Source organism: Sceloporus occidentalis, unplaced genomic scaffold, assembly GCF_023333645.1.
Source record: "Sceloporus occidentalis isolate IW3139 unplaced genomic scaffold, rSceOcc1.0.p SCAF_1, whole genome shotgun sequence".
In the NCBI taxonomy this organism is placed as follows: domain Eukaryota; kingdom Metazoa; phylum Chordata; class Lepidosauria; order Squamata; family Phrynosomatidae; genus Sceloporus; species Sceloporus occidentalis.
In genome coordinates, this window is record NW_028316981.1 from 158,602,484 (window position 1) to 158,620,891 (window position 18,408).

An 18,408-nucleotide genomic window follows, 5' to 3' on the forward strand; every position below is an offset into this window, starting at 1 on the left:
TGACACTACCATTCTTTTTAACACGTTAGTTATGATCCTAAATGTGTTTACAACTCTTGCTCTTCCTTTGTTTAAAGGAAGAGACCTGCTTTGGAGCATCTCTGATCAGGGCATTTTAACTTAAACTGCTATTGGTTGTACATTCTCCCATTCAAAAGGTGTGTGTGTATAAGCTTCTCCACTGCAGACAATCTTGACATTTGAATTATGTCATACCCTTTGTCTCTTTGACATAATTCGAATGTCAAGATTGTCTGTAGTGGAGAAGCTTATACACACACACCTTTTGAATGAGAGAATGTACAACCAATATCAGTTTAATTTAAAATGCCCTGATCAGAGATGCTCCAAAGCAAGTTGTAATCAGATGACACTCCCAATGTTCAAATTATTAAATTCTGATTTCCAACCACTTGGGGACTTGAATAAGCTTGGCCTTTTAAAGAATATTGCCACACACATCTGCACCTGCAACTTGCATCTCTGCAAAAGAAAAGTTGTGCCTGCTAACTTTAGGGCTGGCTGGCCAAAGGGAGGTGGAAAAGCAAATGACTCTACTTCCCTGTTTCCATAAGGGTGCATTGTACTCAAAGCTACTTATTTTGACAAATAAAGGAGAAAATCCCCCACAAGCTTCTCTGTATTAACTTTTCAACAGCATAACAAAGTAAATGACTTACAATCTGCTGCATTTCCTCACACTCATCAGCAGCCATGCTTTTGCCTAAGGGTATAACTATCCAAAATCCATTAAATAGTAATACTTTTATTGGAATAACCAAAATGCAGATTATGCAAGCTTTCGAAGCTCCACTGGCTTCTTCATCAGGCCAAGGTGTTAAAAATGATCCAGGAGAAAGAAAGAAAGAAAGAAAGAAAGATATTTTGAAATTGTTAGTCATAGCCCTGCATGAGACCAGGGTTTGATTTCCCGCTCGGCCATAGAAACCTACTGGGTGACTATGGGCGAGTCACATACTCTCAGCTTCAGAAAATTCCACAATAGCTTCACTTAAAGGCACACAAAACAACCCTGAATGCACCAGATTACGTCTGATCTTGGAAGCTAAACATGGTCATCCCTGGTCAGCACTTGGATAGGAGATGCCAGCTATTGTAGGCTATATTTCAGAGATAGGAACTGGTATAGCCATCTCTGAGCATTCTTTGCCCAATCCTGCATCTGCACTGCAGCAATAATCCAGCTCAACAGCACTTTACCTGCCATGGCTCAATGCTATGGAATCCTGGGATCTGTAGTTTCGTGAGCCATTTAGCCTTCTCTGTCAGAGAATTCTGGTGACTCACAAAATGACAAATCTCAGGATTGCATAGGATGGAGCCATGACAGTTAAAGTGGTGTCAATCTGGATTATTTTCTGCCGTAAAGATGCAGTCTAAGAAAACTATGAAATTGATGGGGTTGCCATAAACCAACAGGCAACTTGAAGGCACAGGTAACACATGGACACACTCAGGATGTATTGAAAGAACATTAAAGACACAGCTCTTCCAGCAGGCCTACCCAGTCAGTTTTAAAACACGACTTTTTAATTTGTATATGTTAAGGAATGTACTCCTGTGAGCGCAATGTAATGCTTTTATAGTGCAGCGGCCATGCACATTCTCCAGGGTTAGGGGTGAAGGACCCCCGTGAACGCGAAGAAACACAAACGGTTTTTATCTAAGAGAACCCCTCTCTAGGAACCTCCAGGCCCTCCAGTGCAACTCTATGGTCAATATCTGCCAGAGGTCGACCATAGAACCACGCTGGAGGAATTAGAAATGCCTAGAGAAGTGTTTTCTCTAGGAACGTCTAGGTTCCCAGCACAACTCTATGGCCAGCCTCTGGCAGAGTTGCGCTGGAGGACCTAAGAGATTCATAAAAAGAATATATTAAAACCACAAATAATCAAATACACAAATGCCCAGGGACAACTGTACTGCATTGTAGCTGTTGGTTTTATACATTTTCCATTTAGTCGTGTTTTGTATTTTAATGTGCCTCCAGGCAAGGAAGAAATAACATTTATTATTATTATTATTATTATTATTATTCTACCGAAATGCATCTGAGGAAGCAGACTTCAGTCTAGGAAAGCTGCTGTGCTGCTAGATCTCTCTGCCTACTGATTCTGCAGACTAACACAGCTATGTCTTTGAGTGTGGCGATCTGTAGCGTTTGGGGGTGAGGAGCGTGTCACAGCGTGGACGCCTCCAGAGAGCAACCATCCTCCTGCCCCTCGCGCCTTCCCGCTCCCAGCCACGCCGGGGCCAGTGCGCATGCGCCAGGGTCCGTCTTCCTAACGGTCCTGGGCCTTGGGAGGGGGAGGGGGAGGAGGAGGCGGGGAAAGAGGAGGAGGGGTCGTCTTCTTCGCGGGCGTCTCTCTATCAAGACAGATGGGCGTGGCGCCCGCACAGGCCCCGCCCCCTTTCCTCGCGGCGGTGGCGGCTGGAGGGAGCCTGGGCCCGGCAGGGCGGCGACGACGGAGGAGGAGAGGAGGAGGAAGATGGCGGTGGTGGCGGCGGCGGCCGCCTGGCTGTGGAGCGGGCTCTGGAGCGAAGGCTTCTGGTTCCCGGCCAACGTGACCTGGGCCGACGTGGAACGGGGCGGCGGCGGAGCCGGATACCGCGCGGGCCACGTTCTGGCCGCCTTCCCTTTGGCCGGAGGCATCTTCGTCCTCAGGCACTTCTTCGAGAGGTACGGAGCAGGAGAAGGGACAAACTTCCTTCCGCCCGCCCGCCCGCCCGCCCTGAGAGAGAGCGAGAGAGCCCTCTGAGGGGGAGAACAGGGCGGCCCTTCCGCCTTCGCTCTTCCTCCTTCCCTCTTCCCTGCCTGCCTTCTTTCCTTCCTTTTTCCTTCTTCCTGCCTCCGGCCTCTTGGAGGAGGACCAGGCATCACAAAATGGAGGACCTCCCAGGGAAAAAAGATATGGGGGGGGGGTAGCCAAAGAGAGGCTGCAAAGGCAGGCCGATAAAACTGCCCACCCTCTTCCTGGGCCCAAGGGTCCAATGGGGCCCCCGGTCACCCTGGGCGTTGCCGCCCTCCTGAGGCTGAGACAGAGCGACCGGAGAGTCAGAAGAGAGGGCGATTTTGGAATCCCTGCTCCCAGGCACGAGGGTGGAATGGAGGATGGGTCCTGGACAAGGAGGGCCTCTGGCCACCCTGGGCGCCGCCGTCCTCTTGAGGCTGAGACAGAGTGACCACAGCCCCCCCCCCCCGCCACCCCCAATAAAGGGCCTTCCATGATAAAAGAGGCAGGAGCAGATGGAAGCTGAAAACACTCGCATAAAATGTCAATCCACGCTGCTTAGTTGTGCTCGGAATAGAGGACAGTTTTGGGATTCCTCCTCCTGGATACAGGGGTGAAATGTAGGACAGGCCCTGGAAAGGGAGGACTTGGGATTGCCCTGCTCTCTCTCTGTGTGTGTATGTGTGTTTGTGGAAGAAAGACCAGATGTCCTCAGTGCAAAAGAGGGCAAGCAAGGCATTGCAGAAGAGACGAGACAAATGGAGGACATGACAAAATGAAAGCTAAGCGCACTCACATCAGTGTAAATTCCTGCTTCTTAGTCACCCTGGAGGAGAGCTGCTTCCTGTCTCTCAGGCCCTGAGAGGAGAGCTTCTCTTTCCTCACCTCACCCCTCCAGAAGAAGGAATTCCAAAGGGAATCCCTCCTCTGCCCTCTTCCTGCCTCCTTTTCCCCACTCTTGTGCTGGTGTGCCTCCAAGTCGCTTTTGACATATGGCAACCTTAAGGCAAACCGTAGTGGGTTTGAGTGTTGGACCACAACTGGTGGTAGCATGAGATTTCGTAGACATGAGCCTCCTTCCTCAGATGCATGGAATCTATGAAAGCTCATGCTGTCTGCTTCTCTCTTTCAGTTTCTCACAGGTGATACCTCAGAGGGTTATTGTAGTGATACAGGGCATGGAAGGGAAACGTGAATCCCTTGCAATTTAGATGGGTGGGATATTGAAATGACGGAGAGCCAGTAGTGGTTTGAGTGTTGGAATATGACTTTGGAGGACCAGGGTTTGATTCCCAACTCAGTTATAAAACCCATTAGGTGACCTTGGGCAAGTCACAGTCTCTCAGTCTCCTCAGGGAAGGCAATGGTAAACCTCCTCTGGACAAATCTTGCCAAGAAAACTCCATGATAGGTTCGTCTTAGGGTCACCATAAGTCAGAAAGGACTTGAAAGCACACAACACACACACACACACACACACACAGAACCCATCATGGGGTTTTCTTGGCAAGGTTTGTCCAGAGGAGGTATGTCATTGCCTTCCCCTGAAGTGGCTGAGAGAGTGTGACTTGTGCAAGATCACCCAGTGGGTTTCATAACTAAGTTGGGAATTGAACCCTGGTCCTCCAAAGTCATACAACACTCAAACCACTACTGGTTCTCAGTCATTTTGGTATTCCGCCTACATGAATTACAAGGGATTGATGCCTGCCTAAGGTGAATGTATTCTAGGGTTTTCTTGACAAGTTTCTTCAGAGGGGGTTGCCCTTGCCTTCCTCTGAGGCTGAGAGAGTGTGACTTGTCCAAAGTCATCCATTGGGATTCCATGGCTGAGCAGGGATTCAAACTCTGTTCTGCAGAGTCACAGTCCAGTGCTCAGACCACTACACTACTTTTGCAGACTAATTTTCCAGACTACCACAGTTGTCTTTGAATTCTAGCCTGTGAGGTAGATTAGGCAGAGAGTGAGACTCCAGCTGGCCCAGCTTGGACTGTGTGACATTTGAATGCTTCCAGGCCTAGCTTAGCATTGTGGCCCCGAGGTATGAGAAGGCAGGTTGATGTGGATTATGATAATCATTGTTACTTAGATAGTTATTGTCACACTCTTGGCTGCAGTACAAAATCTAGAACCAAGGGCTTTGGGTGTGGTTCACTCATGATGTTTATGATTAATTGACATGTATCCAGTGTAGTGTAGTGGTTTGAATGTTGGACTAGGACACTGGAAAACCAGAGTTTGAAACATGGCATGGACAGCCACTGGGTAAGTTACACTCTCTCAGCTTCAGAGGAGGGCAAGGACAACCCCCTCTGAACAAATTCTGCTAAGAAAATCATGTGATAGGTTTGCCCTAGAGCCACATAAGTCAGAAATGACTTTAAGACAATGACAACAACAGAATGTTTTAGTTGCTGTTGACACCTGCAAGGAGGACATGGACTAAGGAGAAGAAAAAAAAGATTCACACCCCAATAAATAAAGAAGATAAGGGCCTGTTACAGACTGCCAAAATAAAGCTGCTTCGTGTCTCTTTGGAGGTATGCTATTTAAATGATGCATGCATCCTAAGAATCCGGAAGCTGCACCAAAGCTGCACTCCAGTGCTTAGGAATGGAGTGTGGCTTTGGCGCGACCTCCGGATTCTTAGGACCCATGCGTCATTTAAATAGCATACCTCCAAAGAGACCCGAAGCAGCTTTATTTTGGCAGTCCGTAACAGGCCAAGGAAACTCTAAACGCTTTTTTAAAATTGCCTGGCTTCTTTTTGACCAGCAGTCAGTAGTGTGGTCCCTTGAGGTCTGCTGGGCTTTGGTTCCAGGAAACCCCCCCCCCCCCATGGATAGCAAAATCCATGCATGCTCATTATATTAAATGGCGACGTCAAGATTCCCTTTTTGGAAAAAATATATTTTCAAGCCCTGGGTGGTTGACTTTGCAGGTGCAGACTCAGTGGATAGGGAGGGCTAACTAAAGTCTTTGTTGTCCTTTGAAAAAATCTGGGTTAATAAAAACCAGTGATTTAATTAAAAAATTAAATTATTAAAAAAAATTAAACTAGGTTATAACCTTTTAAATTATTTTTAAATTTTTCTTAAAACAATTAGTGAAATCAGTCCTCTGTTTTTTGCAGGGAATCCCTTCCAGACTTGCACGTATTCAGGCCCCATAGGCTTGAAAGGGTACGCGTGCCTGGGCGCGGCTGTGAGCTTGTGCCTCAGGTGCATGTCCCATTTTAACTCCCTCCATTTGCTCCTTCCGAGTAAGCAAGTGTGGCAGGTATGAAGTCTGCGCAAATGGAGGGGCAACTGAACTATTATATTTATTTATTTATTTCATTTTAAGTATTTCTGTATCATCTTCCAATCCACAAGGCTCCTGAGGCAATGAACAAATTAAACCAATTAAAACAATATATTGCCAAGATAAAACCCTTTTAAAAACAGATTAAAATGCTTTTTAAAAATTCCTAAAAGTGATCTAAAAACAATCCTAGAATCATTTTGAAGCAATTAAAGCAACAATTTCAGACACTGAATGCCAACACTGTTTTGGCTGCCCACCAGAAGCTTAAAAGAGATGGGGCCAGCCTAACATCCTTGGGTAGAGAGATCCAACAGTTGTGGCGCTGCTGCAGCCTCACTTCTAAGAGCTAGATGAATGATATAATGAATATTAATTATACTGCTTCAGATTGTATTGTATGGGTACATTAAACAGCAGTTCATGGAGATGAGAGTCCTTCAGCGAAGCCATTTAAATAATAGTTTAAATTAAGTCAATCTTGAGAAGTGTCCATTTACCTTGTAATAAGTCTTCCAGGTGGAAAGATGTTGAGCCTTAAATTGTTTTAAGTACACATTGAAGCATATTAGAACATTTTAGTTCCAACCTGGAGAAATATATTCTACCCCCATACACTCCCTATGTTAAAACATTGCCCTGTAGGTAGAAAACCAGTACAGCAGGAAAAAAAATGCTGGCCCTAGATCCATGCTCTCTCAAGTGCTTTTTCATGAGGGAGATTTGAAATAATGTCATATATTTCGTTCAAGGGAACAATGCAGTGGATATTTTGAAAATGTGGATATCTTATTTTCCCACACTTGTAATGTGATTGTTGTGGTGCAACAACAGTCTCTTTGTACTGGGACCTTGAATCAAATAGGAATAACTTTGAATCTACAAGAATTACAGTTTGTGAAGATCTACAGCTCAGTAAGGATAATAGAAGTGAAGAAGGGAGATAAACAGAACATTTTGTTAAAATGTATGACAAGCTGATGTTCTCAGTGACTGTTACAGGGCATACAAAGCATTTGGGACAGTACAGCTAGCTATCTTTACATGACAGTACCAGTACGTGTTTCTGGTTAAGCATTTGCTTAACCAATTCCCAAAGATGCCTTGAGGCATATGAAAGATTTATACCAGTGCCTCACCATGTATTAGCTTTTCCAACAGAGGAATTAATACTTGTGTTGGAAAATACACTCTTCCTGAAAAGCATGCCTGGAACAAAAATCTGTGTTTGCCTGACTACTCTAAATGTTGTTGTACATGCTGGAGAACGTCCAGTTTTCAGAAGCACCTTTGAACATTTTTGGCACTTACTGATCCTGTTTGGCAGTTCACAAGTTCAATTATTATAGTATAACCTAAATAAACACAATTTAAAGTAGAGCCCACCAGTTTCTGTTTACCGGGGATCATGCTAATTTTCTAGACTGAGGTTTGAATATAGTTTTTGCCAAATAATATACTAAAAAAAAAAAAATACACACAGCAACTGATAGTGAAACAGCTAATTGTGACTGAGATTAGCTACTTGGGGCTTTGTGACTTAATGTTCCTTTACAGCAATTTTTGTTAACATCTACATAGAAGATAGTTTATCAGAGGCAAGGCCAGTCTAGAACTCTTCTAACTGGTATTTAGTTTTCTGCTTGCAGGGAACTTTACGTGAAGAAGTACAGTATTCATTTATGTGGATATTGTTAATGTGGCTTGTAACTAATGTCATTCACATGTGGTGTGAAACTGAAGTCTGTGTAACTGCTGCATTAACCAATTTCCTTGTCATATGAGGAATGCAGTGGATTATGCTGTTTAATTTTAATCAAAATTTGCTAGGGACCTGTGTAGTCAGTTATTAATAGGAATTACTTCTTCTGATACAACATTTTGTTGTATTGTTTAAAAAATCACCTTTATCAACTATGTCTTCCAGTTTTCATTAGTACATTCCTTCACGATTGCTACCCTATATGCAAGAGGATTAGGTAGTTGTTTGGGGTATTAAACCAGTTAATATCTGACAGCTTTACTTAATGCCTTTGTTTCCTTCTTTCCTTGCATTCAGTTGTCAGAATATCTACATTTCTCGGAAGGAGTCTGGCATCTTGGTTGTGAAATTCCATATACTGTACTCATTGGGGAATACCAGAGAATGTTTTCCTGTGTAGAAATGTTTTGGTCCCTTCCATATCAATACATAACATTCACATTTATTTACAAAAATGTCACTATGCCCGTTTCCTTGTCTTTCACTCTGGGAATGAATACTACATAAATTAGAGGCCACAATAGAACACTAGGAATGTGAGACTGATGAGTCACAACTTGAGCCACAAATTTCTCCAGCCATTATTGTTTTCTTCTTTCTTCTTTATGTATGATGTGTTCTTGCTCAATACTTCATTTTAGGAGTCGACAAAACGTGAACCGTGAGCTGCCTATGGCCCATGGCACCCTCCCATCAAATCTATCACATCACCTGAATTTTAAAAAATCAGACTGATTTGGGAGTCATTACCACCCTTAAACCACTCCAAATCTTCTCAAACTTCATGAAAAGACACTAGTTTACTCCCCCAAACCCCTCATCCCCTCCAACCTCCACAATAGAAACGAGAGAGAGGGGGGGGGGAGGGAGAAGAAAATTTGGCTAAAATGATGGCCCGAAATGACATCAAGTCACTTTGAGCATGCTCAAATGTGTTGCTGAGGCCGCTGCAGATGCAGGAAAGAGAAATGGCCCTTGTCCTGTTTGCAGTTGGCCACCCCCTGCTTTAGGAGGAAGTATTTGGCTTATGTCAACTCATTTTTATTTAATTGCACAGACACACACACAGTCTTATTTAGCCTCAGAATGCATATTCCTTGCATAGACAGTTCTGCTGCACAGGTTGAGTATCCATTATCCAAAATGCTTGTGACCAGAAATATTTGGGATTTTGGAATGTTTGCATGTACGTACTGAGATATCTTGGTGATGGGACCAAGTGTAAACACAAAATTAATTTGTTTCATATACATCTTATACACTTAGCCTGCAGGTAATTTTATACAACATTTTAAACAATTTTGTATGTGAAACAAAGTTTGTGTACATTGAACCATCAGAAAGCAAAAGTGTCACTTCTCTGCCATCCGTGGAAAAGGTTTTGGATTTTGGGGCTTTTCAGATAAGGGATACTATGTCTGTAGATGCTGGCAAGTAAGCAATCTATTGTTTTTATGAAACCCTCCCCCCAATTTATTTTTAATTTTGCCAACTTGACCATGGGTGAAACAAGGAATAAACTTTTAAAGTCTATTTTTTGGGGAGGGAACAATAACTTGCATCTTTCCAGAATTAGCCCCTGTTTTGAATAGGCAGGGACTGCCCAAAATATGGTGCTCCGACATAATTGTATTGTAAGTGCAATTGAATGCATCTGGGGCTGAAGTACTTACCATGTGTGCCCATGACTTCTGCTAGGCAATTTGGAGTTCTAAGTTATTGTGGTTGTTGTGTGCCTTCAAGTCATTTCTGACTTATGGCAATCCTAAGGCAACTCTATCGTGGAGATTCCTTGGCAAGAATTAGTCAGAGAGAGTTTGCTACTGCCTTCCTCTGGGGTTGAGATATGTGGAAAACTCACCTAAAATGAGCGGGGATTTGAACCTTGGTCTCTAGAATCCTAGTACAACACTCAAACCACACCACTATGCTGGCTTACTTGGTCTGATAAAATCATACTGCCTTAGTTTCTTTTTCCTGAGTGGGGCAAGGATTTCTTTTACTTGTTTCCTTCCCCGTCATTTTCTTCCCAGAACACTCTCAGAAATAGCACAGAGTCCCCATTGAGAGACAGAATTATTGTCCTCAGTACGTCAGTAAGTGTCCCTTTCTGGTAGAGATGGCAGGATTGCATGACCCTCCCCATTTTTAATTATCAAGTTGTTACAGGATCACCTTAACTTTTAGGAAGAATGTCCCTAAAGGTATGAACTGTCTCTGAAGGTAATACCGTATATACTCGTGTATAAGGCGACCTCATGTATAAGTCAGGGGCAGTTTTCGGGGCCAAAATAATGGATTTTGATATGATCCATGTATATCAAGGGTCAAACACTGGGGCATATTACAAAAGATCTAAAGGGGGGAAACAAAGCACCACTCCCTCCCTCCTCTCCCTCTCTGGACCTTTCCCAAGGGTCACAGTCTCGACATGGGAAATGGGGAAACAAACCTGGGTTCTCTCTCTCGCTTTCCTTTACCACCAACATTTCCAAGGCTTGTGGTTTGCAAACGGGGTAGAACCCCCCCTCCTTCCTTTTACCACCAAGATTTCCAGGCTCATGGCTTGCAAAACAGGATACAAAGGCGCGTTACAGACCGCCCCTTTGGGGTGGCCTGTAGGCGCTGCTTTCCCCGGTGTATCTGGGCCTCAGCTGCCACAACGGCAGCAAAACAAGGTACAAACCCCTCTCTCTTTCTGCCCTTCACCCCCAGGATTTCCAGGCTGATGGCTTTCAAAAGGGGGGATCTCTCTCGCTCTCTCTCTCTCCCTTGCCTCAGCAATAGCCTTTAAGGCTGAAGGGTGGGGTATAAGTCCTCTAATAAATAAATAAATAAACTCTGGCTGTGAGGGAAGGCTGAGGGATAACAGGGAGAGAGGAGAGCGTGCCGGGACTCAAACAGGGAGTTGTTTAAAGATCCCTGGCTACAGATGAAGGTGGACACTTCGTTTAGGAACTTTATAAGCAGTGGTGGCGCAGTGGTTAAATGCCTGTACTGCAACCATTCACTCAAAACCACAAGGTTGCGAGTTCAAGACCAGCAAAAGGGCCCAAGCTCGACTCAGGCTTGCATCCTTCGAGGTCGCTAAAATGAGTACCCAGACTGTTGGGGGCAAATTAGCTTACTTGCTAATTAGCTTACTTCCTGTTCACCGCTATGATCTTTGGAATAGCGGTATATAAATAAAACAAATTATTATTATTATTATTATTATTATTATTATTATTAACTTATTGCCCCGTATATAAGTCTACCCATGATTTTGGAGTCCATTTTGGGGCATAAATTTCTTGACTTATAGTTGAGTATATACAATATGTTTGTAACCTTTTAGGAGAGACATGGTGTCCATCTATAAGTAATATTTCAGGCATAGGTTTAGATGTCCTTTGAGATTCTGCCTGTATCGTTCTATGAATTCATAGCTTAGTCCAGACCAACAGCCTCCCCCCATTTCTGTTTTATCTCAATTGAGCTTGTAAACTTTACTCACTCTTACCCTATATAGTACTGGTTTCAGTAGTTTGTCAGTTTCACCCAAATTTGATGAAAAAGAAAACAGAGTCAAATGTTATATGTATGACTTTTCTGTCCAGATTTCTGGATGACATAATTTATTGGTGTTTGTAGATGTTAAATAAGATTAGGGAAAAATTGGGCACACACAACTCTTACTGAGCACAACAATAATTCCTCAGTACTACTTTCCTCAGTACTACTTTCTGAGAGTCAGCATGGTATACTGGTTTTAATGTTGGACTATGATTCTGGAAACCAGGGTTCGGTTCCTGGCTAAGCCATGATATCCACTTGGTGGTCTTGGGCAAGTCACATGCTCTCAGCCTCAGGGGAAGACAATTGCAAACCTCCTCTGAATAAATCTTGTTAAGAAAACCCCATGATAGTCAAAAATGACTTGAAGGCACACACCAACAAACTTTCTGAATCTATTTCTCAAGTTAAGAATAGAACCAGTGCATAGGGGTGTGTCCAGTTCCCATCTCAAAGAGCTGATTTAGAGAGTAATGATAACAATATTGGGTACTGTGAGATGTCTTTGAAAATCAGTGGCTGTCTTCTTTTTTCATTGGTCATCCATTGGGTTGTTAGGTGTTGTTGATGTGTTTTTAGATTCCCTTGGCTCTAGCCAGCATAGCCAGTGCTGATAGGAGTTACAGTCAACCACATCTGAAGGGTCTATCCCTAATGTAGATATTCAGTGTCATCAGCAAGTTCTTCTTGTGATTTTATCAGTGATATTTACAGGCTGCTTAAATGATTTACTGCTACTAATAGTATTGCATTACAATGCTGTTTGGTTTCCTGTTTTAAAAAGCCTCTCTGAAGAAACATTTGCTCTTATTCCAAATATGCTTCATTTCTGGAGAATGGAACCTGTATGTCCCATTAAAAGAGCATCAGCCATCCATCCTGCACAGTTAGCTAGCAATCTCTTTAACTAAAGGAAGACTGACTGCAACATCTTCCAGTCAAACAGCCACGGAGTCTTGAAAAAAAGAACTAAAACAGTTTAAAGTAGCAGTCCTCTTATAACATTCTTGCTACCATCTTTTATTTCTCCTAAACCATACAGTATGTCTACTTGCCAACTCATTCAGTCTTACATTTAAGATTTAATGTGTTAATCATACCTAGTCAACACGAATTAATTAGGTGGTACTGTAGTTGTTACTATGTGACATCAACTTGGTTTCAGTTTATGATGATAATGTGAATGAGAAACTTCCAAAAGTCCAAAACATCAACAACACTGCTTAAGTCTTGCAAACTCAGGGTCATGGCTTCCTTGATTGAGTTTGTCTACTTGTAATGAGGTCTTCCTCTTTTCCCACTGACTTCAAATATACCATGCATTAAAAAAAATTAAAAATATTTTAATTTTAAAACACAAAAAAACTATGCTATGAATAACTCCTTGACAATAGCACACAAAGTAACAGTTTGTAACGGCATACACAATCATAATACATCATTTAAAGATGTTTAAAGTGTTTCCTCACACAGATAAGTAAAAATATTCAGTGTGTTTGGAAGTCCAGCATTATCCCCCCTCATCCATATATTCAATAAAACAATTCCAAATCATAATAAAATTATGATTTTCTTTCCTTTGGCACCGTGGAGTTAATTTTTAAAAAGAAGCTAATTGCTACATCTTATCATACCAGCTGGTACAGATACAGTACATTATTATCTTTTCTAATGATTCATGTGATCATAATGATTCAAAATACAATAGTCTCAATGTAGTCATTTTGACTTCTGGTGAGAGTTCAGGTGTGATATGCTGCTGGATCCATTTATTAGGTTTTTGGAAGTATGTGGTGTCTGCAGTATTGTTTTCTCGAACCACATCTCAGATGAGGTGATCCCCCCGTCAGCTTTCTTCATTATCCAGCTGCCACATCTATACTTGGAAATTGGAAATATATGACAAAGACAGTTCTGACTTTGGTATTCAATGATATGGCATCATACTTGGGGATCTTATCTAGTTCCTTCACAGCTGCCCTTACGTGTCTTAGTCTTCTTCTGATCTTGTTACTACAGTTTCCATGTTGATTGACTCACTCCAGGCATTCCTCTACTAAAGGATGTCCCCATATTTCATCTGTTAATAGTTTCATCTGCACATACCTTTCTTCAGTACAAGGCCAACTTTGTGAATAGTAAGAAACTCAGTATTCAAACACGTCATAGCCAGCTAGACATTGATTCTGATTTTTGATGAATAATTTTATCAGTGATTTCACGAATGGAAATGTGCAGTCCTTTCCAAAATAGGCTGAATACTGCCCACTCATATGACTGAACCATGTTCCAACAGTACCCCCTGTGTTCTTTAAATTGATTCTAAGTTTATACATGCCAATCCAGTCCATTGCTGCACTCAATCACTTATTCAGGATATTCACAGCTTCACATGCATCTGAATGAAAAGAAGAAAGCATACAAGTGATACCTCCACTTAAATGTCTGGTTGGTCTCTCCCAGCAATGCCATGTAGATTTTAAAGAATGTGGGGGGAAATAATAGAACCCTGCAAAACCCAGAAGCACAGTTAAAGAGTCAGGAATCAGCTGTTCAGGCAGGAGTAGAACTCTTGGCAAATGGTGATTTCTACATCCAGTCTCAAAGATTGCCATGATCAGTTATAGCAAAGCCACCAAGAAGTCTGAAAGGATCAACATAGTCACATTCCCTGTAATTCTGTCTTGCCAAGTTTCATCCCACATGTTACCTAAGTAGTTCCTAAGCCTGCCTGAAGGCTGATTAAAGTGGCTTCTGAAAATAAGTTTCATCCACCAGTGGCTGGAGTTGGCAGGTCATCTCAAGTACCTAAGAAGGTGCGGAGGTGGTTACAGAAAATAAAATGTAAAATATCTACTTCAGCTTATCTGAAGTAGCCCTTTGGATCTCAGCCATTATGTTCCAGTGTTTACCAAGGCAATGAAAAAGATTTGAACCTTATATACAGCTTTACAGTAGTTCAGTCATGTCAGACTTTGATTCTTAGACATTTGCTGTCATTGAAAAGCCTAATGCTATTTGGGTCAACAAACATCTGTATGAAATTATACTTCTGGCTGATAAGTGGAATAAAACAAGCATAGCAAGTGTTAAGGTCGCTGCACAGGTGATTTGATTGCTGTAAATTTGTCCTTAAAATTGCACTGTTTTTAGAGAGTATTAATGTAGCAGAGGAGTCTAGCTGCCACTCGTTCAACATACGATGTAAGCTGGTTGGTTTTCAATAAAGTAAACTGGGTGGCCTTGGGCAAGTCACACTCTCTCAATCTCAGAAAACAATGGCAAACTCCCTCTAAGAAATTTGCCAAGAAGATCCCCTGATAGGTTCTCCTTAGGTTTGCTGTAAGTCTGGAATGACTTGAAGACATACAACAACAAAACTGGAAATCAGTAAGGCTACAGCAGTGTCTTAAAATAACTTCTGCCAAGCATTTTAGGTTTCTTCAGACTAAAAGCAAAATCAAGCTGGTTCAGTGATTTTCACTGAATTTTTTAAAGTGGTACACTTCAAGAAAAGAGTATAGATGTAATAAAAATGGAAGTATATTGAAGAACAAGTTATTTTCTGCTGTTTTTGTCCACTTGATGATTTGCTACCTCTGGTTGCATAGACTAATGGAACCAAAGGAAACACAACAGATGTGAACCAAAAAATAAGTTTCCAATCTGCAAGTGTCTTTTTAGTTGTTGGTCCAACCCTTGAGCTGCATGTGGATTATAATTGTTTTTGTCTTGTAGCTAGAGCTTTTTGCTGCAGTGACACTTGTGCAAGTTCTTTTGGATTGTTAGCCATTATTTTTTATTCTGTGCTATGGCCTTGTGTACCAGTAAACAAAAGATTTGTTTAGGGGTAGTTTACTGTTTTTTAATGCCAAATTCTATATTGCTTCATTATAATCAATACGGTTGCTTCTCATATCTACATGTATATCTGTGTCTGTCTGTTTCGCTCACTGTCTCTCTCTGTGTATAATTTATTTACTTAAAAGTATCTATTGTGCGGGCCCTAAGATGATGAAGAACAGATAAAACTATTAAGTATAAACAGTAAGGACATTAAAAACAGACTAAAAAAAATTATTAGAAAATTTTAAAAACCTGTGCAGGGATAAGGCAGTGAGAAGAAGTCACCCCTGATTTAATGGGTCAAGGTCCATATAAAATGATGCAGTCTTAGCGGGCCACTGGAAAATGATGAGTGATGAAGCTAGTCTAACTTCCCTTGGAAGGGAGTAACACAGCTGAATGCTGTTGTAGAGAAAGCCCTGTCTTGTTTACTCATGCTGTCATGCTTAGCTTGTTGGGGTAGTGGGACATGGAACAGAGCTTCTGCTGAGGATCTCAAATCTCATTATATTCCTGATATTGTTCTTATTTAAGATATATAACAGATTTGGAGATACTGATTTTTGTCCTTAAATTTCTTTGTATGTTTACATTTCTTTTGCACATTGCTCTATTTGATATTGTTGGGGTGCAGGAAAGATAAGTGAGGAGGATGGGGACTGGGCACGCACCCGCCCTTCTTCCCCACGGACCTTTCCTGCCCCCCACCTGGCTCTCTGGAGCCAGTTGGGGGGCAGGAAAAGTAAGTGGGGAGGAAGGGGACTGGGCACGTGCCCCGTCCTCCTCCCCATGGACCTTTCCCTGCCCCCAGCTGTCCCTCTGGAGACAGCTGGAGGCCAGCAAAGGTCTCTGGGGAGGAGCTACTGGAGCATGCCAGTGGCTCCTTCTCCCCCCGCCCTTTTCCCAGCCTCCAGCTGTCTCAGGCAGCTGAAGGCCAGAAGAGGAGGAGCCACCGGTGTGTGCCTCTAGCTCCTTCTTCCCAGCGCCATTTTATAGCTTCCAGCTGTCTCTCTGAGACAGCTGGAGGCCGGGAAAAGTAGGGAGGAGGAGGAACAGGCATGTGAGTGCCTGTTCTCCTCCCTGGCCCATGCCTGGCGAAAAGGTGTTGTGTGCCACCTGTAGCATGCGTGCCATATGTTCACCATCACGGCTCTAGGCCTTCCAGCATGATTCTGTCAGAAGTCACACTGAAGGACCTAGAGATTCTAGAGAGATGTTCTCTCATCTTACAAAAAAGGTTTTGTTTTTTTTAATTGCAGTGTTTCCACTTTCAATCATGGGATTCTGTGCCCCTAACCCCAGCAGATGTGGAGGGCCCAGTGTAATATGAATATGCCAGTTTACACTTAGACCAGTTGGGCAGTGACATTCTGTACCAATTATAGTTTCTGAACTATCTTCTGCTTATTCAGCTTTTAATTAATCTGATATCTCATTCAAGCGGAAGATCAATAAAAAGTCATGTTGCACTTTAAAGAGTTTTATATTTATGATGGTTTACGCTTTTGTGGAGTAAAGTCCACATCACCAGATAAATGCAGTGTGAATCTTATTGGCATTTAGACTACTCCATGAAATTATTTCACAATGAATGTGTTGGTCTTTAAGTGCCAGAAGTCTTTTTGTTTATTTGTCCCAACAGATTTGTGTTGTTGGTGGTGTGTGCCTTCAAATAGTTCCTGACTTATTGTGAACCTAATGTGAAGCTATCACAGGGTTTTATTTTTGCAAGATTTGTTCCAAGGATATTGTACTTTGCTTTCCTCTGATCCTGAGAGAGTATGACTTACCCAGGGTCACACAGTTTCCATAACTGAGTGGGGATTCAAACCCTGGTCTCCACAGCCATAGGCCAATGCTCAAATCACTACACCACACTAGTTCTACTTCAGCACATTAACACACTGTATTTTTGGAAACTGTTAAAGGGTACAATATTGTAAATTAATCCTTCATAGTGGGTTATACAACTGGTTTTAATTTATTAAAACTTTTACAAGTGATTAAAAATGAAGGATAAACTACACAGCAGAAATTACTTGTTTAGATATTTCTGCCATTTAATTATATACTAGGGGGTGCTGAATAGTTCTCAGCCCTACCAAGAAGGGAATGACATAGATGCACACTTCTGAGAAGTACAGTTGAACCCGAGGGCAAATCACTTATGAGACTACCTTGACATGTTTAATATGCATAGCCATGTGAACCCATGTTCAGTGTGAAACCCAAAGAGTTTGGTTATGCAATAAGCCTCTGAAATATGCAAGAGGCCATCTTAAGTAAAGCCATGTTCAGTGCCCAAATGTGCTGTTTGGAATGTGGGGAGGGGGGGTTGGCCAGAAAGGGAAGTACATTTCTGCCATCTGTCTAGGAATAATGCCCAAATGTCCTCCATTTTGATCATGCCTAAGAAACATGCATTTATATTAACATTTTTTAAAAATCATCAAATTTTTTGGCATGTCCTCCATTTTTAAAAATGTGTCCTACATTTGAAAATGTTGTCCTATATTATTTAATTATTTAATTATTTATTTTTTGGCTCCCTCCCCCCATTGTCTGGGGGACACCAACCCGTCCCACGGCTCAAAAAGGTTGCCTACCCCTGACATAGAGCCACGAATTTTAAATGATATTCCACATATCCACTCTGAAGTTTGATGCACTTCACACGTCATTACTCAAATTTCTTTAACCCTTCCCTAAAATTCTGATATCTGGTCACTGAAATACTGCTCTGCTATTGCTATCACCTCTGAATTATTTGAAAATTTCCTTCCTTTCAAACTCTTTTTACGGTTTGGAAACAGGAAATAATCAGATGGAGCAAGACCTGGTGAGTAGAGTGAATGGTCTATGCACTGAAATCCCAAATTCTTCCAGACAGCCATCATCTTGCCAGTTCTGTGAGCAGGTGCATTATCCTGCAAAAAGAGAACATTTTTCTGCAGCTTCCCTAGCTGTTTTTCCTTTAATGCTTCCTTTAATTGGCTAACAGTATTGTGCTTTAACTGTTTGGCCCTTCTGAAAATAGTCATCAAAATACCTTCTTTATCCCCAAAAACTCTGGCCATGACCTTTCCTGCTGTCTTTTGACTCGTGAATTTCTTAAGCTGTGGAAAACTTGAGTGCTGCCACTGCAAGGACTGTTGTTTCTTCTCTGGATGTTTCATTAACAGTGACAT

The 18,408-nt window shown here is 42.1% G+C and overlaps 1 protein-coding gene across 2 annotated transcripts in view; it reads left to right on the plus strand.

Moving 5' to 3' along the window:
- The first annotated feature begins 2,387 nt into the window (after positions 1 to 2,387).
- Positions 2,388 to 18,408, plus strand: part of LOC149322504 (ceramide synthase 5-like) — a 55,424-nt gene continuing 39,403 nt past the window's right edge. Inside the window, exon 1 of one of the 2 annotated variants that reach the window (XR_016271850.1) lies at positions 2,388 to 2,701. Coding sequence is in view for 1 of the 2 variants with exons in the window: in XM_089478874.1 (XP_089335000.1) it covers positions 2,511 to 2,701 (191 nt within the window). In the remaining variant the exon portion in view is untranslated. The remainder of the gene's footprint in view (positions 2,702 to 18,408) is intronic. The other variant, XM_089478874.1, reaches the window with a different exon arrangement.